Below are 24051 nucleotides of genomic sequence, written 5' to 3'. Positions count from 1 at the left end.
TCGCACAAACGCCCTGTAAAACTGGAGCAGACAAGTCCTGTCAGCTCCCCATGTACTGTGGCTAAGACATTTTAAAATACTTAAAGCTTTAAGTGACCGTCATTTCAGGTCTTTAAGATGAGGTAACCACATAAGCTGCGAGTCAAAAATGAGCCCCAGAAATCTCACCGTATCTTTAAAAGTAAGAATAGTGTCCCTCATCCTCAACTCAGGAAAGGTTAAAATCGAACGAGAACGGTTAAAAAGAACACAGACAGACTTCTCGGTGGAAAACTTAAAACCACTCTTCTGCGCCCAGTCATCCAAACATCTAATAGTAAGTTGCAACTGACGCGTTGTCGTTGCAAGGGTTGAAGACGAGCAAAACAAAGAGAAATCATCCACAAACAAGGAACACTGGACAGGACTTTTCACTATGGACGTAATGCTATTAATAGCGATGGCAAAGAGAGTCACACTTAAAATGCTACCCTGAGGGACACCATTCTCCTGCTCAAAGTGATCAGACAGGACGTCACCAATTTGGTATCTAAAATATCGTGGCGAGAGGAAAGACTGAATAAAAAGAGGAAGACAACCATGAAAACCCCATTTGTGAAGCAGCTCCAGGATGAGACGCCTCCAAGTGGTATCATAGACCTTCTCGATGTTGAAAAATACACCTAGAAGATGATGATGGCGTAGGAAAGCTTGTTGTTTAGCCGTCTCCAGGAGGGCGAGGTTATCGAAGGTGGAACGAAACCTCCTGAACCCACACTGAAAGCGACTAAGGAGTTGCTGGGATTCCAACATCCAGACAAGGCGGCGGTTGACCATCCGCTCCAAGGTCTTCCCCATGTAACTAGTGAGGGCACCACTATGGTAGCTACTCGGGCTCGTGCGGTCTTTCCCAGGTTTTAAAAAAGGAATTAAAACTGCCTCACGCCACGCGTCAGGAAAGTGACCCGACGCCCAAATGGCATTAAAAAGTGCGAGGAGGATTTCTTTGTTGCGCATTGTGAGGTGCCATAGCATACTGTAATGGATCCTGTCATGACCAGGGGATGTGTCACGAGCTCCAGACAATGCAGAATCCAGCTCCCACATAGAAAATTGGCAGTTGTAAACTTCATGAGAGGTGGACTGGAAGTCCAGACTACATCTCTCAGCAACGGCTCTATGGCGCTGGAAACCTGGATCCTGACTGGTTGTTGCAGTAACTGTCACAAAATACGCTGCCATAGTCTGGGCAATGTCTCGCGGATCCGTGTGGAGAGTGCCGTTATTCATTACAGCAGCCATCGGGCACCTCCCTCCTCTACCAGAAATTCTCCTGATGGTCTCCCACACAATGGAACTTTTGGTGGAACGATTAATGGTGTTCAGGAACTGTTGCCATGACCTCTTATTGCTCTCACGAATAATGCGGTGACATCTTGCCCTCACCACCCGAAAGGCTGCAAGATTGTCAGTAGTCGGCGGACACTTGAACCGACGCAGAGCTGCATGCCTGGTCCTGATTGCAGAGTGGCATTCGGCACTCCACCAAGGCACAGGTGGCCTCTTCGGGTGGCCTGTGGACTGTGTAATGGATGCTGCAGCAGCGTGGTGGACCGTTTTGGTAATATGATCCACCCACACCTCAACATTCGCACAGTGTTCGAATTGAGCCAACTGGCTATAAAGTGTCCAGTCAGCTCCACTGAGCACCCATCGTGGTGGTCTCCTTTCGGGGCCCACACCATCTGGCAGGTGAATCCAGAATGGGAAATGATCACTGCCGTGCAAGTCAGCAACCACTTCCCAGTGAGCACTGGTGGCAAGAGCTGGAGAGCAAAGCGAGAGATCAATGGCAGAGAATGACCCAGTCGCTGTGCAGAAATGAGTACTCTGTCCTCCATTGAGCAAGTAGGCATAGGATGACAGGAGAAGCCTCTCAATTGCTCTACCCCTGGGGCAGGTAAGTGCAGAGCCCCAAAGCACATTGTGGGCATTAAAATCACCACAAATAATGAATGGCTGGGGGAGCTGTGTAAGAAGGTCGGTGAGGGCCACTTCATCAAGTGTGTCATGTGGGGGCAAGTAAAGTGCCATAGCATACTGTAATGGATCCTGTCATGACCAGGGGATGTGTCACGAGCTCCAGACAATGCAGAATCCAGCTCCCACACAGAAAATTGTCAGTTGTAAACTTCATGAGAGGTGGACTGGAAGTCCAGTCTACATCTCTCAGCAATGTCAATGGATGACGCACGTGCACGGACACAGTAACGGCCTGTAAAGTCGTCGTAAGCGAGAGAGGCGAGGAGTGGTAGTCCGTCCTGACGAAGATACCTACGCCTCCTCTAGCTCTCTCTCTCCACGCAGGTCGTCCTTTTTGTGGAGTGTATAGCCTCGTAGCTCAGGGGAGTATGAGGGATGGAAATAAGTCTCCTGGAGACAGAGACACATTGGTCTACCCTGAGAGAGTAGATGAAGTTCCTCCACATGCGTCCTGAACCCTTGCAAGTTCCACTGAAGTATGGGAGCCATCTATGATGGGGGCAGCACCTTCATCCTGTCTCTCCGACGGGGCAGGGAGACGGCAGCAGGTGGAGGGGCAGGCGTGGGGCGAGATGATTTCCCCAAAAATACATCGGATTCCATCCACTCTGGGGAAGAGTCAGACGAAGCCTCATGTAAAACAACATCCGCATGGTCAGACGGTTTACCACGGGATTTGGCCTGGTGTTGCTGCTGTACGGGAGCTTTCTGCGGTTTGGTGGGCTTTGGGGGAGCCGATGTGGCAGTGGTAATGGCCGTACTGGGCCTTGGAACCGCCTCAGTTGTTGGAGGCGCCAGGGGCTGGCCCAAGTTCGCCACTGTACCCTTGTCTGCCGTTCGAGTAGGGGCTACCGGCTCTGAAACACTGGCTGCATTGCGAGTGCACTGACAGCTGCAGGTATTAGTACCAATACTCACCACCTCTGTCTGCATTGAGGCATCGGCTTTTGGAGAAGGCTTTTGAACCAGGGATGCAAAAGATGTAGCAAATGTGGGAGGTTGCATCGACTTATAGATCTTCTTGGCCTCACCATATGGGATACGCTGGGTTGTTTTTATTTCCTGGACTTTGCGTTCCTCTAAAAATATTCGGCAGTCCCTACTCCAAACAGGGTGGTTTCCAGAGCAATTGATACATCTGGCTGGAGACGAGCAACCTACTCCTTCATGAGCAGCCACCACAGTTGCCACAAGTCGCTTCGCCTTTACACCCTAAGGTGGCATGCCCAAAACGCTGGCATTTAAAACAGCGCATTGGAGACGGGAAATAAGTCCGCACACTAAGGCGAAGGAAGCCGGCTTTAATATGTTCTGGAAGTTTCGTGCTACTGAAGGTCAGAATAAAGGAGTCGGATTTCACAAGATTGCCATCAACCCTCTTCATGACATGTTGGACATCAACGATACCTTCTGGAGCCCACTCACGTTGCAGTTCGTCTTTGGGAATGTCGGCTAGATCCCGGCATGTCACAACACCTTTGCTATAATTCAAGGTGCTGTGCAGTTCAGTGTCTATGGCATACTCCCCAAGGCATTTAGCAGCTTGGAGGTTAGTTGCTTGCTGGGAAGTGGAAGTTCCCACGAGCAAGGTCCCATTACGCAAACGCTTCACTGATTTTAAGGAGCCACAGATGCCCTCCAAACCCTTTTGTATATAGAAGGGCGAAACCTTCTCAAAACTACCCTCCTTCTGTTTTACAATGAGAAACACGTTCTGATTACCAGAATGCATTCTGTTACTAAATACTTGACTGGTCAAAGATGTGCTGCAGTCAGGGGGACTGACTGCATGAGCCCTCTTCAGAGACTGGGTGTTAGAACCTTCCAGCGGCCCACCCTTTCCGCTGGGAGGAGGAAAAGAGGATTTCGAAGCATCCATCTCGGTCCCACGAGCAGCTAGGGAACTAGAAGTCCACCTAGACAGAGCCCCGCGTGCCTAGGTAAGCCTTATACAACTGGGGTGCACAGGTGCCCCAGAGGTTGCCCGCTTGTGACTGTTCCACCCCAACAGCCATGCATCTTATAGGCGTGCAGCACACCCTAAGATTGAGGGGTTTTTATAGAGGTTTACCTTCCTCGCAATCCAGGCAGTCAAGCCACGATTACCATTCACCACAGCACACAACATTCCACCGTCGCACCATACGGTGGTCGCTGAAGCATGTCCGGGGGTTACGGTGACAGGAGACTGGCGGCGCTGACCAGTCCCCAGCTCAGGGCCCCGGGGTCGCCAAGCCCGTACTCAGCAAATGAATGCTGAGCCCCTGGGGGCCCAACAGTTGAAGAGGGTCCTAATGTGTAATAGGCAGACATCTATCCAGACCATCACACAGGAATTCCAAACTGCACCAGGATCCACCGCAAGTACTATGACAGTTAGGCAGGAAGTGAGAAAACTTGGATTTCATGGTCGAGTGTCTGCTCATAAGCCACACATCATGCCGGTAAATACCAAACGACGCCTCGCTTGCTGTAAGGAGCATAAACATTGGATGATTGAACAGTGGAAAAACATTGTGTGGCATGATGAATCATGGTACACAATATGGCAATCCGATGGCAGGGTGTGGGTATGGCGAATGCCTAGTGAACATCATCTGCCAGCGTGTGTAGTGCAAACAGTAAAATTCGGAGTCGGTGGTGTTATGGTGTGGTCTTGTTTTCCATAGAGGGGGCTTGCACCCCTTGTTGTTTTGCATGGCACTATCACAGCACAAGCCTACATTGATGTTTTAAGCACATTCTTGCTCCCCACTGTTGAAGAGCAATTCAGGGATGGCGATTGCATCTTTCAACATGATTAGGCACCTGTTCATAATGTACGGCCTGTGGTGTAGTGGTTACACGACAATAACATCCCTGTAATGGACTGGCCTGCAGAGAGTCCTGACCTGAATCCTATAGAACGCCTTGGGGATGTTTTGGAAAGCCGACTTTGTGCCAGGCCTCACCAACCAACATCGATACCCCTCTTCAGTGCAGCGCTCCATGAAGAATGGGCTGCCATTCCCCAAGAAACCCTCCAGCAACTGATTGAACATATGTCTGTGAGAGTGAAAGCTGTCATCAAGGCTAAGGGTGGGCAAACAACAGACTGAATTCCAGAGTTACTGGTGGAGGGCACCACGAACCTGTAAGTCATTTTCAGCCAGCTGTCCGGATAGTTTTGATCACATAGTGTATATGTGCCATGTATATAGTCTCTGCAAAAATAAACTACTACTGCTATACTACTACTACTCAAATTTTCCTTGAAATATGTCACATAGTGTCAAAATAAATTACCAAACATTTAGCTTGCCATCAAAATCTCCAGTTGCCAAATGCCGTTCCCTCAATGAAGATGCTCCAAAACTACCACATTTAAATGGCTTGCTTTTCTCCACCTGTAAGAACATTTTCAATTAAATCATTCTGCATGATTTCAGTATCTATCAACAAAGTCCACAAAACAATATAAAGACAGGTAACAGAATTAATACTAAACACATCTTACAGTTAATATAAAGAAGCAGTGATAATTGAGTATTTACGAGGAAAACAGAGACATATAATGTTGTAATGGATGTAGAAAACTGCAAGAGAATGAAATGATTTCATTGTAATTCTTACAGATTCAAAGAATAAAAAAGATGAGTTTAAAGTAGGACATCATTAATAGTGACTAAAACTGACTGTGTCTAAACCAGAAGCTGTGTTCTCTGTGTCTAAAATAGTAGCTGGTGTATATGAAAGTGCTTGGCTTACATCAGTGAAGTCAATAACATTTTCAACAAAATACATGACCTCTCTTAAAGATTAAAGATAAGAAATAAGCAGAAACTTGATCCTTCATTAAAGATTGCTTAATGCTCCTTATGAGTCTCAAACATAGCATGTGGGATGTACGAACATAACCCGAATAGAATGAAATCTTCTCAATTACAGTAAACTAAAACCACATCAGTAAAAATCACAAACAAATAAAGTTTTCTGCGGACCTCTAGTCCCTTCTACGGGAATAACATATGATTTCAATAGAATGAAAAGAATTTTATTAGCTGCTGTATGAACTGGTCACATAATTCTGATAATGAGTGAATTCAGTATTGCCCACGTAAAATGATCATGAGCTAATACCTGATTTCAGGTGTACTCTCCAATGCCTTAAAATGTTATTGTAACTAAATGTTTCAGAGGCAGAACATGAAAAAGCATCTCCAAACAAAAAATCTATTTTTCTTCTTGCATTGCCGCTAATGCCTATAAGCTGACAACACGTGCCCATCTCACAACTTGACGCAATAAATAAATTTTACACAGATAGCAGAAAGGCTTCCATGAATGTTATGCCATTACCACTGTTCTTGTATGTGATGAGAAATGGAAAACTGGGCCAAAAGAGATGATATGTTGCAATTATGTACTGTTTTTTAGAGGTTAATGCAAGTGAAAATAAGTAACACAACTATTTTCAAATGATGCATAAACCTTAAACCATTTCAGCAGAACCTTATGACTACAATAGGTGAATTTTTAAACCAATTTCGCTTGGTACCACAATTTAACATTTACCAATGAAAAACACAAACTGTTGATGTACTATGTACTGCAGTTAACCAAATTCATGAACCAGTTTCTGGTTCACAAAGTCATCAGCAGACAAATCATTACCATCACCAAAAAGGGTGGCATACTGGTAAACAACTTTGAAATAGATATTACACAAGGAGTGAGGTGCGCAGAATCAGAATAAAGGTCCTCTTCGGCAGTGTAAATGTACATACTTTAAAATATATAAGCTACACAATAAATGTAAAGGGAACATACCATAAAACATTTAGGCAAAACATTGAAAAAAGCTTTGTATGTGGTAGGCTAGGAAAAATAAAATTATACCACATCTAAATCTAAATTTGTAACTGTTGTAAGTACTACATAAATAGTAGCAGGTTTATATGAAAGTATTACAGAAATAGTAGTAAGTTTATGTGAGTAAGTATGAAGAATTACACTTACATACAGACAGGATGTCAGTATGGTAAAAAAGCAGAATATATAGCAATGTAAATTATGTTGCCAATCACAATAGATAAACAAAAGATGTCCACAAGAATAACAGAGCTAACAACATGGAAACAAGTATTATGTAGGATGGTGTTATGCAGAAACAAAGTAAAAATTAGATTTGACTGTCTCAACAAATCTGGAAATATATAAGCTAAATAATATTAAAAGTTTCAGTACTTAACAGCCTCTACTCCTTTTGCACAAACCTTTTACTCTGTGACCACAACTTCCTGAATGCCATCACTGCAATAGAAACTCTTGCCTTTCAACAGCTGGAACAGCATTCCCAGCACCATCTGAGAAGCTGTCCCAGCTACTCCTGTCTTATGCCTGGAGTCAACACTCTGTATTGCAGAAGTACCCAGATCATGCTATATTAGTCGGAGGCGACTTCAACCTACCTAGTATAGACTGGGATGTCTATGGATTCAGTACAGGTGGTACAGACAAGACATCGTGTGAATTACTTTTGAACACATTATCCAAAAGCTGTCTTGAGCAGCTAAATCGACAGCCAACGCGTAATGGAAATATTTTAGATCTGGTAGCCACAAACAGACCAGACCTCATCGACGGTGTCATTGTTGAGACAGGGATTAGTGATCATGATGTTGTCATTACGACTATGATTACGAAAGTTAAAAAGTCAGTCAAGAAGGCTAGGAGGGTATTCTTACTAGAAAGAGCAGATAAGCAGTTGTTAGCATCTCACATAGTAAATGAATCAACTTCATCTACTTCTGGTGCGATGGACGTGGAAGAATTATGGGCAAATTTTAAACACATTGTAAATCACGCATTGGAGAAGTATGTGCCGAAAAAGTGGGTTATGGACAGAAAAGACTCACCGTGGTTCGACAGCGCAATTCAGAGAATGCTCAGGAAGCAAAGACAGTTGCACTCAAGGTACAAGAAAGGTCGGGAGAATGAGGACTGGAAAAAGTTAGTAGAGATTCATGCTGCTGTAAAAAGAGCGATGCGCGAAGCATACAACCACTACCACCGTCATACCTCAGCAAAAGATCTTGCCGAAAACCCAAGGAAATCCTGGTCTTACGTAAAAGCGGTAAGTGGGTCAAAGGCTTCCATCCAGTCACTCACTGATCAGTCTGGCCTGGCAATGGAAGACAGCAAAATGAAAGCTGAAGTTTTAAATTTAGCATTTGAGAAATCTTTCACGTAGGAGGATCATACAAACGTACCGCTGTTTGAGTCTTGTACAGATTCCCGTATGGAAGACATAGTGATAGACATCCCTGGGGTGTGAAGCAGCTGAATGGGTTGAAAATAAATAAATCGCCAGGTCCTTATGGGATTCCAATTAGGTTTTACAGAGAGTATTCTACTGCATTGGCTCCCTACTTAGCTTGCATTTATCGCGACTCTCTTGCCCAACGTAAAGTCCTGAGCGACCGGAAAAAGCACAAGTGATGCCTGTATATAAGAAGGGTAGAAGGACGGATCCTCAAAATTACAGACCAATATCCTTAACATCGGTTTGTTGCAGGATTCTCGAACATATTCTCAGTTCGAATATAATGAATTTCCTTGAGGCAGAGAAGTTGCTGTCCATGCATCAGCACAGCTTTAGAAAGCATCGCTCCTACGAAATGCAACTCGTCCTTTTTTCACATGATATCTTGCGAACCATGGATGAAGAGTATCAGACGGATGCCATATTCCCTAACTTCCGGAAAGTGTTTGACTCTGTGCCCCACTGCAGACTCCTAACTAAGGTACAACCATATGGGATTGGTTCCCAAATATGTGAGTGGCTCCAAGACTTCTTAAGTTATAGAACCCAGTATGTTGTCCTCGATGGCGAGTGTTCATCGGAGGTGAGAGTATCATCTGGAGTGCCCCAGGGAAGTGTGGTAGGTCCGCTGTTGTTTTCTATCTACATAAATGATCTTTTGGATAGGGTGGATAGCAATGTGCGGCTGTTTGCTGATGATGCTGTGGTGTATGGGAAGGTGTCATCGTTGAGTGACTGTAGGAGGATACAAGATGACTTGGACAGGATTTGTGATTGGTGTAAAGAATGGCAGCTAACTCTAAATATAGATAAATGTAAATTAATGCAGATGAATAGGAAAAAGAGTCCCGTAATGTTTGAATACTCCATTAGTAGTGTAGCGCTTGTGTGTGTGTGTTGGGGTTTATGGGCGCTCAACATCGAGGTCATTAGCGCCCTGACACACAGTAAAAGGAACGAATGTGGAGAGACCTAATGAAACTGAAAAACACACTCAAAGCAGGAAAAGAGGGAAAATACGACCTGAGAAGGTAAAACCTAAGGTAAGGGATAACATAGCGACAAGGATGACATAGGAAACCGTCAGTGTCTGGCCACTTACATAAAATATGGGCGAGCTTGTCACACAGGAAACAAGTTAAAATCCCCTCCCTAAAATCTTTGTAAAAACATTCGACATGGCACAGAACTTTAAAACTTTAACCACATTCGTCCGAGTGTTGCCTAAAAGAGTTGGCAGGTCCGCTGGCAAGGCAGCCGCGGCCCGCTGGTCAGAAAATAAAACGCAATCCAATAAAACGTGGCGCACAGTGACCTGGACGCCGCAAGCACCACACAGTGGAGGGTCCTCCCGCCGGAGCAGGAAGCCATGCGTCATAGGGCTGTGGCCTATGACACAGTCACATCGATTAAATTTTTGGACTTAACATTGCAGAGCGATATTAAGTGGGACAAGCATGTAATGGCAGTTGTGGGGAAGGTGGATAGTCGTCTTCGGTTCATTGGTAGAATTTTGGGAAGATGTGGTTCATCTGTAAAGGAGAACACTTATAAAACACTAATACGACCAATTCTTGAGTACTGCTCGAGCATTTGGGATCCCTATCAGGTCAGATTGAGGGAGGACATGAAGCAATTCAGAGGCGGGCTGCTAGATTTGTTACTGGTAGGTTTAATCATCATGCGAGTGTTACGGAAATGCTTCAGGAACTCGGGTAGGAGTCTCTAGAGGAAAGGAGGTGTTCTTTTCGTGAATCGCTACTGAGTAAATTTAGAGAACCAGCATTTAAGGCTGACTGCAGTCCAATTTACTGCCGCCAACTTATATTTTGCAGAAAGACCACAAAGATAAGATAAGAGAGATTAGGGCTTGTACAGAAACATATAGGCAGTCATTTTTCCCTCGTTCTGTTTGGGAGTGGGACAGGGAGAGAAGATGCTAGTTGTGGTACGAGGTGCCTTCCGCCACGCACCGTATCGTGGATTGCGGAGTATGTATGTAGATGTAATTACCTATAATCTACAGCCAAGAAAAAGCCTACTGCTCAAATCCAACCTCGCCTCCCATCAAATCCTCATAACTCCCCAACCATGCCTTGCTCACTTATTCCACCTTCGACATCCCTCAAAACTTCCTCCACTCTCGATGGAACACTGCTCCTGAACACTCATCCCGAACCATTACTATCAACCTTTCTGCCCAAATTCTGACCCCTGCAGAAGTCTCAATACTTTCTAATTTGCAATGGAAACATTTCTTCACCATGCCCCCCCACTGACAACAGCCTGCCAAAAGCTCAAATTGTTTAAAACAGTTCCAACCTTTCTCCAATCGTGATTCTCTTCCTCTTCCATCCAACCATCCAACATTAATTTTTCAAGAATTCTTCACTTATAATCTGGCCTCACCTTCCTTGCCTAAGTCTCACCACAGTGATCCCAAACCACTCCTAAGGAACACACAGCTATTTGTAACCTGAAAACCAATCCAAACCTTATCATCCTAGCTGTATGCAGGGCTCCACCACAGTGGTCACAAATCATAGTGATTATGTAGGACGGTCTCCGCCAACTTTCCGACACCATACAACCACGAACACAATGCAGAAACAGAACATGACTTCCAGCAGCTTAGGTACATCGCACAACCTGACACATCATTCCATCTCACTCCTCAAACCAGCAACTCTCCAAACCCTACCTTTTTCCTACTTCTGAAACTCCACAAACTCAAACCCACAAGTCTCCCTACTGTCCTCTCCCTCTACGATTTTTACCCTCCACACTTCCCTCCAGTACTAAGTTGGTGATCCCTTGATGCCTCAGAACATGTCCTACCAACGGATCCCTTCTTCTTCTCAGGTTGTGCCACAAGCTCCTCTTCTCCCCAATTCTGTTCAGTACCTCCTCATTAGTTACGAGATCTACCCAATCAATCTTCAGCATTCTTTTGTAGCACCATATTTCGAAAGCTTCTATTCTCTTCTTGTCTGAACTGTTTATTGTCCATGTTTCACTTTCAGACATGGCTACGCTCCATACAAATACTTTCAGAGAAGACTTTCTGACACTTAAATCTATACTCGATGTTAACAAATTTCGCTTCATCAGAAATGCTTTCCTTGTCATAGCCAGTCTACATTTTATATCCTCTCTACTCTGACCACCATGTTATTTTTCTCCCCAAATAACAAAACTCATTTACTACTGTAAGCATCTCATTTCCTAATCTAATACCCTAAGCATCACCTGATTTAATTCAACTACATTCCATTAGCCTCGTTTTGCTTTTGCTGATGTTCATCGTATATACTCCTTTCAAGACACTGTCGATTCCATTCAGCTGCACTTCCATGCCCTTTGCTGTCTCCAAGAGAATTACAATGACATTGGCAAACAGTAAAGTTTTTATTTCTTCTCCATGGATTTTAGTTCTTACTCCAAATTTTTGTGTTTCCTTTACTGCTTGCTCAATATACAGATTGAATAACATTGGGGATAGGCTACAAACCTATCTCACTCCCTTCCCAATCACTGCTTCCTTTTCACGAACCTCGACTCTTATGACTGCCATCTGGTTTCCGTACAAATTGTAAATAGCCTTTCACTCCCTGTATTTTACCCCTGCCACCTTCAGAATCTGAAAGAGAGTATTCCAGTAAACACTGTCAAAAGCTTTCTCTAAATCTACAAATACTAGAAATGTAGGTTTGCCTTTCCTTAACCTATCTTCTAAGATAAGTCGTAGAGTCAGTATTGCCTCGCGTGTTCCAACATTTCTATGGTATCCAAACTGATCTTTCCTGAGGTCAACTTCTACCAGTTTTCCCATTTGTTTGTGTTAGTATTCGCAACTATGACTTATTAAGCTGATAGTTAAGTAATTTTCACACCCTTTCTTTGGGATTGGAATTATTATATTCTTCTTGAAGTCTGTGGGTATTTCGCCTGTCTATCTTGCTCACCAGATGGAAGAGTTTTGTCACGACTGATTCTCCAAAGGCTATCAGTAATTCTAATGGAATGTTGTCTACTCTCGGGGCCTTGTTTCGACTTAGGTCTTTCAGTGCTCTGTCAAATTCTTCACGCAGTATCATTTCTCTCATTTCATCTTCATCTACGCCCTTTCCAGTTCCATAATATTGCCCTCAAGTACATCGCCCTTGTAGAGACCCTCTATGTACTCCTTCCATATTTCTGCTTTCACTTCCTTGCTTATGACTGGTTTTCCATCTGAGCTCTTTATATTCGTACAGATGGTTCCCTTTAATTTTCCTGTAGTATCTAACTTACCCCTACTGATACATGCCTCTACATCCTTACATTTGTCCTCTATCCATTCCTGCTTAGCCATTTTGCACTTCCTGTCAATCTCATTTTTCAGATGTTTGTATTCCTTTTTGCCTGCTTCATTTACTGCAGTTTATATTTTCTACTTTCATCAATGAAATTCAACATCTCTTCTGTTACCCAAGGATTTCTAAAATCCCTCTTCTTTTTACCTACTTGATTCTCTGCTGCCTTCACTATTTCATCCGTCAAGTCTTAATATCTGCACTGATAGAGATCATAAACAAAATTGTGAGATACAGGGCATTTACAAAGGAAAGTATTACTTTTCTATATTGTGCGAAAAGTTTTAAATTTACGAAAAATGAAAAAATAGATGTATTTGTTCTTGTAATCTAACATTTCGATAACTAAAACTTAATTGAATAGAGGGAAAAAAGAAACTGTGCTTGACCATTTAAAACTAAGTCAGAATTTTGGGTTACATTTTTCATTGATAACAAGTATTTCCAGTTGCATTATTTTTCTGACTTACTCGGCTGTATGCAAACATCACAGTCTACATAATGTGGGTGGTTTCCAGATCATTTAATATTAAGAGCTGGCTGTGCATCAGATGTTGATTTCCAGGCTTCCAACAAATGCAGCTTTGTTTGCTGGGAGTAGGATGTGGAGGACTTGAGACTGAGGCTGTCAGCTACGGTTTCCCTCAGTACATGCTCAGCAAATGTGGTGTCAGAATTCTGAAATCTCCAGCTACATTCATGTTCATGCAATCTAGTTATTATGTTTGTTTGAACATTGCTAGTTCTGTAAGACATCTATATAGTGGGTATGGAATCATAAAAGGAAGGCAAAGGCAGGATACTAAAGCAAAAAAGTAATGAGATTAAATAGAAAATGCAGAACACAGTACAGTTGAAAAAGAAATGGTAGAGGTACATTAACTCATGGGGTGATGATGAAGAGTTTCTATGATTACGTAAGATTTGTAAATGGAACTAAGAGTATTCCATCTCTGGAAGAGAAAGAATATGATCAAGTCATATCTGTCAAGGAAAAAGCAGACAAGTTTAGTCATCACTTTTGAGAGATGGTGAGTAACAGAGCACTGCAAGCACATGCCCAATTTGCACGAGGCAATGAGGTGCGAGAGAGAGGGTGAACACAGTTTGCATAGTTTGGTGGAAGTTGCCAGAATTACTGATGCGGCTTCACCTACTGATAACTGAGTGAGTACTTGGGCACGTCTTCATGGGTCGTCCATCTGGATGTCAGGCGATTGCATTCTCTTGTACAAGGGCTGCGAATTCACATTGAGCATATGCATATGCATATGATTACCAGCCGATTGGGTGAAATTTGAGTTATGAGTAATGAATACAGTTAAAAATTATTATTTGTTATTTATGAATACCAAATATTACTCAAATCACAACTGACTTACATGAATAAAAACATTTATTTGTCATCTGAGAATACAAAGTGTTACAAAATAATAGATAAATCTGAAATACAATGACATTTATTGCTCCAATTCTTTGCCATTTACAAATCAAATGTACTTTTAAATGCTTTTAAATTACTTTTCAGAACCACTCTTTTTGTCAAACATCTCATCAGAAACTTTATTTGATTTCCGAAAATTTGCCACTGTGACATTAACGAAAATGCAAAAATGATATTGGTGTGTTATCTCCTGAATTAATCTTTATTTCCTGATAAATGAGTTCAGCTCTCAATCTTCATCAGTAAAAGTTGAGAAACTGTCGAATCTGCTGTACTTTTTGGTAAATAATTCATGCTTCACTTCCAAAAGTACATTCAAAATAAAATTTTCCTTTTATGCCATTACATCATTCAAAACTCATGACTCGATTTCTTTGACATTTCTTTGGCTATTATACATCTGTAGTTGGTTGTACACCCCCTTCGGTCATAGGTAGGAATGTAGGTGAAGCGTTTGTTTAAGTATTTGTTTTTAAATCAAAAGTAAGACATTACTGCAATGATTGCAGTTGGGTAAAAAGGCCAAACATTTCTTCTAATTGTCTCTTGACACTTTCTCACTAAAAACACTGCCAGTGTGCTGCAACATTATGAACTCTTTTATGTACTAAAACCCAGTGTCTCTTCCTAAGCTTTTGAATTTCAAAGCTCTATGTAACTGCATAGACACCTGTCGGGTCAAAAAACTATTCCACATTCTAACAGAAAGTTACTCAGGGTTAATCCTAAAATGCTTTTAGATGACTTTGGACATCCAGCAACACTCCACAAACATTTAAGAGTTCTTTATATTAATAGTCTGTTGATGTTCATCATTAGCAACTGAGTTCTAATTTTGTCCACTCATTTTGCAGCACTAAAAACGAGCGAGTTGTGTAATTATACCAACATGACACCCATATCCAATAGCATTAGCAATTTTACAGTTTGTGTTGGCTACATTTTCATTTTTGGTTCATTTAAATACTTTCATATGTTAGCAGGGTTGTGTAACTGCTAGGGTCATCTGCCTATGAAGAATTACAGGTAGGTTCTTCCATCATCCCCTTCACTGGGATGACATGTACAACAAAACTATACAGCATATGCTGACAATGTTGACGACACACAAGGAGCTCCGTATACCACGGCAAACTGAACTCATTGATGCAAGTGAATAAGACCTGCTATACTTGCATGGGACACTATGAGGGGGCAGTGCAGGCGATGATCAAACACGCGACACTGCGGACACACAAGCAACTGCGTTATCAGCCATGGAATGTTGCAAGGTGCTCGGCGATTGTTCACCACCAGAGCCAGTAGCAGCCAGTTTGCCACGGTATACGGAGTTCCATGTGTGTCTTCAACATGCCCCGACAGCATGTACGTGAACCGTTTGTGAAACTGACGGCGTTTGAGTGAGGATGTATAGTGGGCCTGCAGGAGGCAAAATTGCGCAACACGTGGGTTGAGAGGTCTCCACAGTGCATCAGTGTTGTCATCAGTGGTCAGCAGGAGGTGCACATGCCTGTCAAACTGGGTCTGGACAGCTGTGATGCACAGATGCATGCCAAGACCGTTGCACATTACGAAGTGCTGTACAGGACTGCACTGTCACTTCACAACAAATTAGGGACACTATTGCTCTGGGGGTATCATCAAGAATCAATCGCAACCATCTTCGTGAAGAATGACGGTCGAACGCATGTGTGGTGTCCTGCAGGGGAGCGCCAAAATCTGGAGTGTGTACAACAGAGGCACACAGGTCCAACACCCGGAATCGTGGTGTGGGGAGCCATATCCTACACTGGCAGTTCTCCACTGTTGATAGTAGAGGGAACATGAACAGTGAACGCTACACTGAAACCATTATTCAACCGGTCTTGTTACTGTTCATGCACCAACAAGGCGACAAGCTTTTCCAACAGGACAATGCACACCCATGTCTCCCGTACCACCCAAAGTGCTCTTCAAGGTGTACGCCAACTACCCTGGCCAGCATGATCCCCAGATCTGTCGCCAACTGAGCATGTTTGGGACCGGCTGAAACATCATCTTGCGCGGTCGTCACGACCGGCACAGAATCTGGCCCAGCTAAGGCACCAGGTGGACACTGTTTGGCAGGCCATTCCTCAAGACTACATTCAGCACATCTACCATTGTCTTCAAGGGAGAATTGCAGCCTGCGTTGCTGCAAAAGTAGGGTATACACAGTACCAGCGCCAACATTGTGCATGGCCTGTTGACTTTCCTGACATGGGTATGTCTCTGTCTTTGAGATCGTGTGTTGCATACGTCCCCAAGAGTGTGCCAATAAAATTTCCCTCTGCTGGGTCGACGAATTCATGGTGTTCTTTTTCATTTTCCAGGAGTGTATACACACCAATCACCCTCACATTTCCATCCAGCTATATCGTGTATGCCTTGTATCATTTTCAACTTTTGTAGTCCTGTCTTCCTCAGCTGCATGTAATATTATGGTATATTGATAATTTTTACTTATGGACTGTCTGACAGCAACTGAATATAACAGAATTTTAGTGACATACGTGTTTCGCCTTTATTTTCTGCAAGGCATCCTCAGTGGCAGGTTGCGTGGACAATTTCTTACATATTAAGCTCTTGTTGCATTTTTGTTGTTGTTGTTCTTCTTATGAATGCCAATTTGTTGTTTTTTCCCCACATTCAACAGCACTATGAACTGAACACTTGTTTCAATGCAATGTTTTGGTTTCAACATCATCTTCCCTTTTGAACCATAATGGATTAACTGCAACAAACTTCATGAGCGAATAAATATACTATGAAGCTGTAGTCAAATCTAAACTCCTTAAACAGATTTCTACAAGATAATCGTGGGTGAGCATCGCATAATATTCTTACAGCATGTTTTTGAGCAAGGAAGACTTTCTTTCTTAAAGAGGAGTTCCCCCAGAATGTTATTCTGTATGGCATTACTGAACAAATTTTATTCCGTCTGACATTACTGAACAAAAAAATGTGCAAAGTATGTCAACTTACTAATTTGTCTCTCTTTACGATCTCCAGTGATTGTTAGTGAAAATGTCATCCAACTAAGTTGCTTTAGGAGTTCCAAAATGGGCTTTCTCCAGTTTAAATTCTCATCAATATAGGCACCCAAGAATTTTGAAGTTTCCACCCTATTTATTATTTCTTCACCATGTGTAACACTTGTCAATGTTGTAATATCCCTAGACGTGCAGAGCTGAATATATTGCCTCTTTTTAAAATTGAGAGAGAGAGAGAGAGAGACCATTCACAGAAAATCAGTCAACAATACTTTTAAGAAAATGGTTTACCATTTTTTCTATTGCTGCATGTTTGCTTTGATTGATTACAATACTAGTGTTATCTGCAAAAAGAACTAATTCTGCTTGTTGTATATAAGATGGAAGACCAATTACACATATGAGAGTAACAATAGTGGATCTACAATTGAGTCTTGGGAACCAAATACATGATTTCTCCCGTCAGAATAATGTTCCTGGACTACATTGACTGAACCACTAAGTGCAAATTTCTGAATTCTTCTGATTAAATATGACATTATACACTGGTTGACTGTACCATAAATCTCATAACACTTCAGTTTGTCTAGGCAAATATTATGATTTGTGCAGTCAAATGTCTTAGATCAGGTGCAGTCAAGCTTTTCCCCCAACCACCACTTTTGTATCTCTGTTAGCAGTAAAATTTTCTTACTAGCAACTGGTTCTAAAATAATGATTATTTATAAAGTTGGGAAGTAACTTTACATTAAATATAAAATTCATAAAATATAGTTACAACAAACCAAACCATACAATAATATTTACTTTCCAAATTCTTTATGTCAAAATTTTATGAAAAACTACTGAAAATGTTTTTAAAACCCCCTACCACCAACCACGAATGCTGGAACGTTCACTAATGTGTGGTAGGGACCAGACTGAATACCACTGCCTTAGATAGATTACAGAAAATACCAAACGCACTATTTCGCTGCTTAATGCTTGTAAAATTTGTTAACTGAACATGTAAATGCCATTTTTGGTAGAGCAACTCTTCTGCAGTACAAACTGTGATTTGCTGAGGATATTATTGTTACTAAGGTGAGATACTATTCTAGAATACATCATCAGTGACACAGATTGGTAGTTACTGACATATCTCCTATCATCTTTCTTATAGAGGGGTTTAAAAATGGCATATTTCAGTCTCACTGGAAAAAGTTTTGAGTTGCATTACATATTTCAGATAAGACAAGCCTTATTACATGGGAACTCTATTGGACATACCATCAAAGACAACTGAGCTTTTATTTGTGAGAGGATGTACCATTTTTTTTTTTTTTTTTTTTTTTAATTTCAGGTGATGTTGGTGATACAGTTATGTGATTGAATTTTATGCGATTTGCTTTTACAACAAAATGCTGTGATTTTTTCCTTGAACTGTTTGTCACTGTACTTTCTACTACTGTTAAGAAATGATTACCTGTGACTCATAATTTGAATAGCCCTTCCATTCTGATCAGTAGTGATGTTATTCTGTTCTGTGGCTGGCTGTCCTGTCTCTTGTTTCACTATGTTCCACATAGCCTTAAGCCTGTTGTTGGAATTACTGATTTCCGACATTATGTGCATGTTTCTCGACTTTTTTTAATAAGTTCTCTTAGTAATTCTGTGTAGTTTTGTAGTGTGGAACTACTGCAAGATCTCTACTTGTTCTCACCAACAGATATTTTACCCTTTTCCATTCACAAGATACTTTAATCCTACCCCAATTCAACTAAGTACCTGGGTGTTAAAATTACGAACAACTTCAGTTGGAGAGACCACATAGATAATATTGTGGGGAAGGTGAGCCAAAGGTTGCATTTCATTGGCAGGACACTTAGAAGATGCAACAAGTCCACTAAAGAGACAGCTTACACTACACTCGTTCGTCCTCTGTTAGAATATTGCTACGCGGTGTGGGATCCTTACCAGGTGCGATTGACGGAGGACATCGAAAGGGTGCAAAAAAGGGCAGCTCGTTTTGTATTATCACGTAGTAGGGGAGAGAGTGTGGCAGATATGATACACGAATTGGGATGGAAGTCATTAAAGCAAAGACGTTTTTCGTCACGGCGAGATGTACTTACGAAATTTCAATCACCAACTTTCTCTTCCGAATGGGAAAATATTTTGTTGAGCCCAACCTACATAGGTAGGAATGATCATCAAAATAAAATAAGAGAAATCAGAGCTCGAACAGAAAGGTTTAGGTGTTCGTTTTTCCCGCACATTGTTCGGGAGTGGAATGGTAGAGAGATAGTATGGTTGTGGTTCGACGAACCCTCTGCCAAGCACTTAAATGTGAATTGCAGAGTAGTCATGTAGATGTAGATGTAGTGATCCACGGTGTTTTACATGCCTCTTTAGCATCCTTTCCAATTAGCTTAAGAGGAAAACAATTTTCAAACAATGATGTGAATTTATCATGAACCCCATTATTTTATGTTAGCATTTGGTTCATTATAAATTTCACCCCACATCATCTCTTGTAAACTATGGTATTCTTAAAAACATTTTTTCTGGAGTCATTAATTATTCTGATTCCCACTGAGGAGTATCAGTACTGCAAGGCACTATCTTATTTATCCAAACTAAGCATCCATCATGAGTAGAGAGAGCATTTGATATTGAGTAGACAGTTATTCTCTTGCTTAGAGCTTCTCCAAAGAAAAGTAGAGATTTATAGGCACAAAGAAGATGAGGGCTGAGATTTTTAGTTAATTTACTCATATCCTGCTACCACCTCAGTTTATTATCCATCTGAATGCCTATAAATTTCACATGGGTGTTTTCTTCAGTGTGTGATGACTAATTATAACTTATGGCACCTCTAAGTCATTTTTATTTCCTTGGAATTATACATGAGTTTTTGCAAGAACAGGGATAAACTTTTGTCTCTGAATCTATTCCACTATTCTCTTAGCTGTGTAAAGATGTGTGCGATACCTATATGGGTATACTTTATCACCAGCAAAATTAACAATATTCGAAGAGTCCTGCAGTGATGTTAGTAAATCCTGTATGTACGTTAAGAACAGAAGAGGACAAGTGGTAAACCTGTAGGAACATTCGTTTTATTCCTTAATTTGACACTGTTTTCTTTTGCTAATATATAACGTCAACCTTTTAAAGGCAATGCCTTTAATACCATAGGGCCTAACATTGTAGTTCGCATAGCACAGAATTATGGTAGACCTATATGAAATTGAAGGCCTTCACAAGATCACTAATATAATTGTCAAGAGGCTACATTTTCTTGTTTAGTTGTAATAGAATGAAGTTTATAAATCATACATTACTTTCTCCATACAATATCCTTCATGGAAGACAAACTGAGCAGTTTTTAAAAGATTATCACCACAAGAGGGTTGAGATTTCTTTAATAAGCTTCTCAATAAATTTTGGAACCATGGGAGGGGACGGAAGGAGGGGGGGCGGGGAGGAAAGACGGGTCTATAATTAGATATCACATTCTTTTATCTTCACTTTTATAAATAGGTGCTACTACAGCAAATTCCAGACATACAAGATATACACAGCCTCATTGAGTGATTACAAAAGGCACTCCCAATTCAGCACAAGATATCAGTACTTTGCTGGAAATATATGGATAAGAGTTATTGCCTTTCACTAACCTAATGGTATGTGTAATCTCTCTAAAACAGTGGAGTTGCTGGATATTATGCCTGCTGGTGGAGAACCCAATGCATGTCTACTGGTGGAGAACCCAATGCATGTCTACACAAAGCAAATGGTTCTGCTGTGACAGTAAACATTTTTGCTCTCTGCTACTCTTTGGAAACATTCACTGAATTTAATGGCTAATGAGCCACACCTAAAACTGTGTTTGTTTTATCTTGGTGCAGAACATCATTTTTCCTGTAAAGTTTATTAGTTTTCTGCCTAATAATGCTCCAAATTCCCTTGGCTTTTAGGAATTTTGAAATTATTGCACGTAGTATGCCAACACATTTTTTGCTTTTTGATGATATGAGGAAGAGCCTTGCCATATTGCTTGTAATGCAGCTTGAAGTTTGAGAGCTAGACCGCGGCATTAAATAAGGTTCTCTCACCCCGGTGTAGTTACTTTGATCCCACACACTAGTGTCATATCTCTAGGTTTCTACTGTAGTTATTCCTGATCTGCTGCAACAGAAAAATGGATTTATAGTGCTATAGCGACATTTTAAAGAAATTTATCATATACTGTGTAGCTTTGGTAATGTCTCCTCATAGTTTCTCCAGTAAACTCTCCACCAATGGTGTGCCCCAGCCAAATCATGTAGTGAAACTGTACTTTATACTTCCTTGCCAAATATATCTCATTGGGCCAATTTTTTGTGGCCATATGATTATCATCATCAGACAATAAATTATAATGAAGTTCACAACTATTTCAAGAAATACAGTTGGACTTAGAAATAAAGTAGCAATCATTGTTGTGGTATATCCTTTTATTCTTGTTGGGATTGTTGCCGTAGCAAACAAACCAAAGCTGGACAACAGTAACAGCAGGTGCTCCCAATCAGTACTATCCAAAATGAAATCAGTATTGAAATCGTAAAATATATTTATTTCCAAGTTAATAACTTGCTTGATGGCGTTTAAAACATTATCTCTGTGTGGACTGTTACTAACGCTGTCTTTTTATGTTCCCTTATCTATTACTGAACCACAGTATGAGACACCCCCAACTCATTTAAACTTTCTGCTTTATCCTCACCTAGTCTAATACTCCTATTTGTATGTTGACAAAACCGTATAGGGAAAATTATTTTTGTAGTGTAATTGACATGTCCTGTACTGTTGTGCTGAAGAGTCAAAGGACGAATAAATACGAGTTTATTCCACCTTCTGTGTATATGCAACCGTTCCCTCCTTCCTTATACAATGATCACTGAAATTTGAAATAAGCTGGATAACCTCTAATGAGAAAATGATCCAACAAACAACGAGTTTGAACATGATGCACCTCCCACTAGTGAAACATTTTTATATTATTTTCTTTTACAATAAATAATTAGTTCCGTTCACCTCATGGAGTAGTTTAACATCGCCTTCTGTTATTTCATAAATCTGAAGAGCGCCAGTTCCCTTGGGTTTGGATCCTAGAACTACGAACTTCGCCGAACAAGGGATCCACTTTCCATCAAAAAGTGAAAATGGCAATGATTTTTCCACATGGCAAATTATCTGCGGTTTGTCCATCATTGTCTTCTGCTACTTAGACAACAAATCTTTACATTCCTAAGCGCAAGGTATCACTCGTAACCCCGTAACCATGACAACCATAAACTTCTATGATTACAACTAAGGCCTTCACATTCCTCGCACAAAGTTCGACAACTGCTTCGAGTGTCATGTATATACTTTGGTTCAATCAGTGGATCGCTGTTTGTGCAAATCGCCACAGCTCAGTTACGCCCGGTCCACACGCAACGATCTGTCTGCGCAGACATTGGCGCAGATGTCTGTACATGCAAAAGATCGCTGCAAATGTGCTGTGTTCACACGACTACTCGCCTGCCATCTGTCGGTATAGAAAAGAAATATCAGTGGCAAGCGACTACGCTCCCCGTAAACGTCAAAAGTTTAATTCAGTTATTTTGAAATATAGAAATGGAGGAAGTTCTGTTGTGGTCTGTGTTCGCAACCTATGTTGCAAAAAACATTCAGACCAACCGCAGGAAACAGAGAAAGCGGTCGAAATGGCGTAGACAGTGGCTGCTAAAGCGAAAGCAGTTTTCTCACGTAAATTTACTGCGAGAGTTGCAGGGCGAACCTAACGACTGGCGAAATTATTTGCGGATGGATGTCGAAACTTATAATTATCTCTTAAAGCTTGTAACCCCTCATAATATGAGAAAAAATACTTGTATGAGAAGGACAATTTCTCCTCATGAACGGCTGGCGGTAACATTAAGATTCCTAGCAACAGGAAGGAGCTACAAGGATTTGGAATTTTCAACTGCAATATCGAAACAAGCGTTGAGTGAAATAATACCCAACACATATGAAGCTATTTACGCTGTCCTGAAGGATGAGTTCTTTTTTATAACAGCAGTTAATTTTCTATTATGTTTGCACACAAATATATTCTTTTGAATAAACTTTTGATAAACGTATGTGAAATATATTGTTTTACATTACCTCGTGTTCCATTTTCTCGCACATTGACACTTCAATTTCATCTTCAATTGTACTCCTGCTTGGTCTTGGCGTTTCCTGATCACTAAGAAAGCCAAGCAGATCAAAATACTATAACGTTGGCTGGTAACTTGATCTACTCCTACACCAGATCTTCTAGATTTCTGAACTTTGGATAACTCTTTTCGGTAAACAGATCGCAACGAATTTTATTTTTTTTTATTACTGTTTCTCTGTTTACCGAGGCGTCAACTGCCAGCAATTTTTTAATTAGAGCATTGTATGCTGCTGTCTTTTTGTTTCGGTCACTATATTTTTTACTTTTAATCTTCAACAAACATGTGTGGTTTCTATATATTTCAATGAATTCACTTACAAACTCTCGAGAACACTGACGAGTATCAGCTATTTTAATGCCCAATGCGCACAAATACAAACACTAGACTGAGCAAACAGCTGTTTCGCGCCAAATTTGCGGCGGTCTCCTGTCCACACGCTCCAACTTGTCTGCGCAGATGTGGTTTGAACCCACAGATTTGAGAGGTTTCGCTCAAACCTCCAACTCCCAGGTTTGCACAACCTCAGGTTGGTGCAAAGCTTCTGTCCACACGCAACGATCTGTTTGCGCAGATGTGATGTGCGCAGACATTTGCGCAGACAGATCGTTGTGTGTGGACGGGCCTTTAGTTTACATCTGCATCTATACTCTGATGACAGGGGACACGTGTAGTTATTAGGGCT

General features: G+C 41.4%; 1 protein-coding gene across 1 annotated transcript in view; it reads right to left on the bottom strand.

Annotated features, from left to right (window-relative positions):
• LOC126471479 (dynein axonemal assembly factor 10) overlaps positions 1-22509 on the bottom strand; it is a 173481-nt gene extending 150972 nt beyond the window's left edge. The window contains exons 1-2 of the mRNA XM_050099685.1: positions 22198-22509; positions 5308-5408 (exon numbers count right to left, since the gene is read on the bottom strand). Of these exons, the coding sequence (XP_049955642.1) occupies positions 5308-5408; positions 22198-22374 (278 nt within the window). The 5' untranslated portion in view covers positions 22375-22509. The remainder of the gene's footprint in view (positions 1-5307; positions 5409-22197) is intronic.
• Positions 22510-24051: the final 1542 nt, after the last annotated feature.

Source organism: Schistocerca serialis, chromosome 1, assembly GCF_023864345.2.
Source record: "Schistocerca serialis cubense isolate TAMUIC-IGC-003099 chromosome 1, iqSchSeri2.2, whole genome shotgun sequence".
Lineage (NCBI taxonomy): Eukaryota > Metazoa > Arthropoda > Insecta > Orthoptera > Acrididae > Schistocerca > Schistocerca serialis.
Note: the sequence above shows the minus strand (reverse complement) of the source record. Positions and strands in the feature narration are given on the sequence as shown.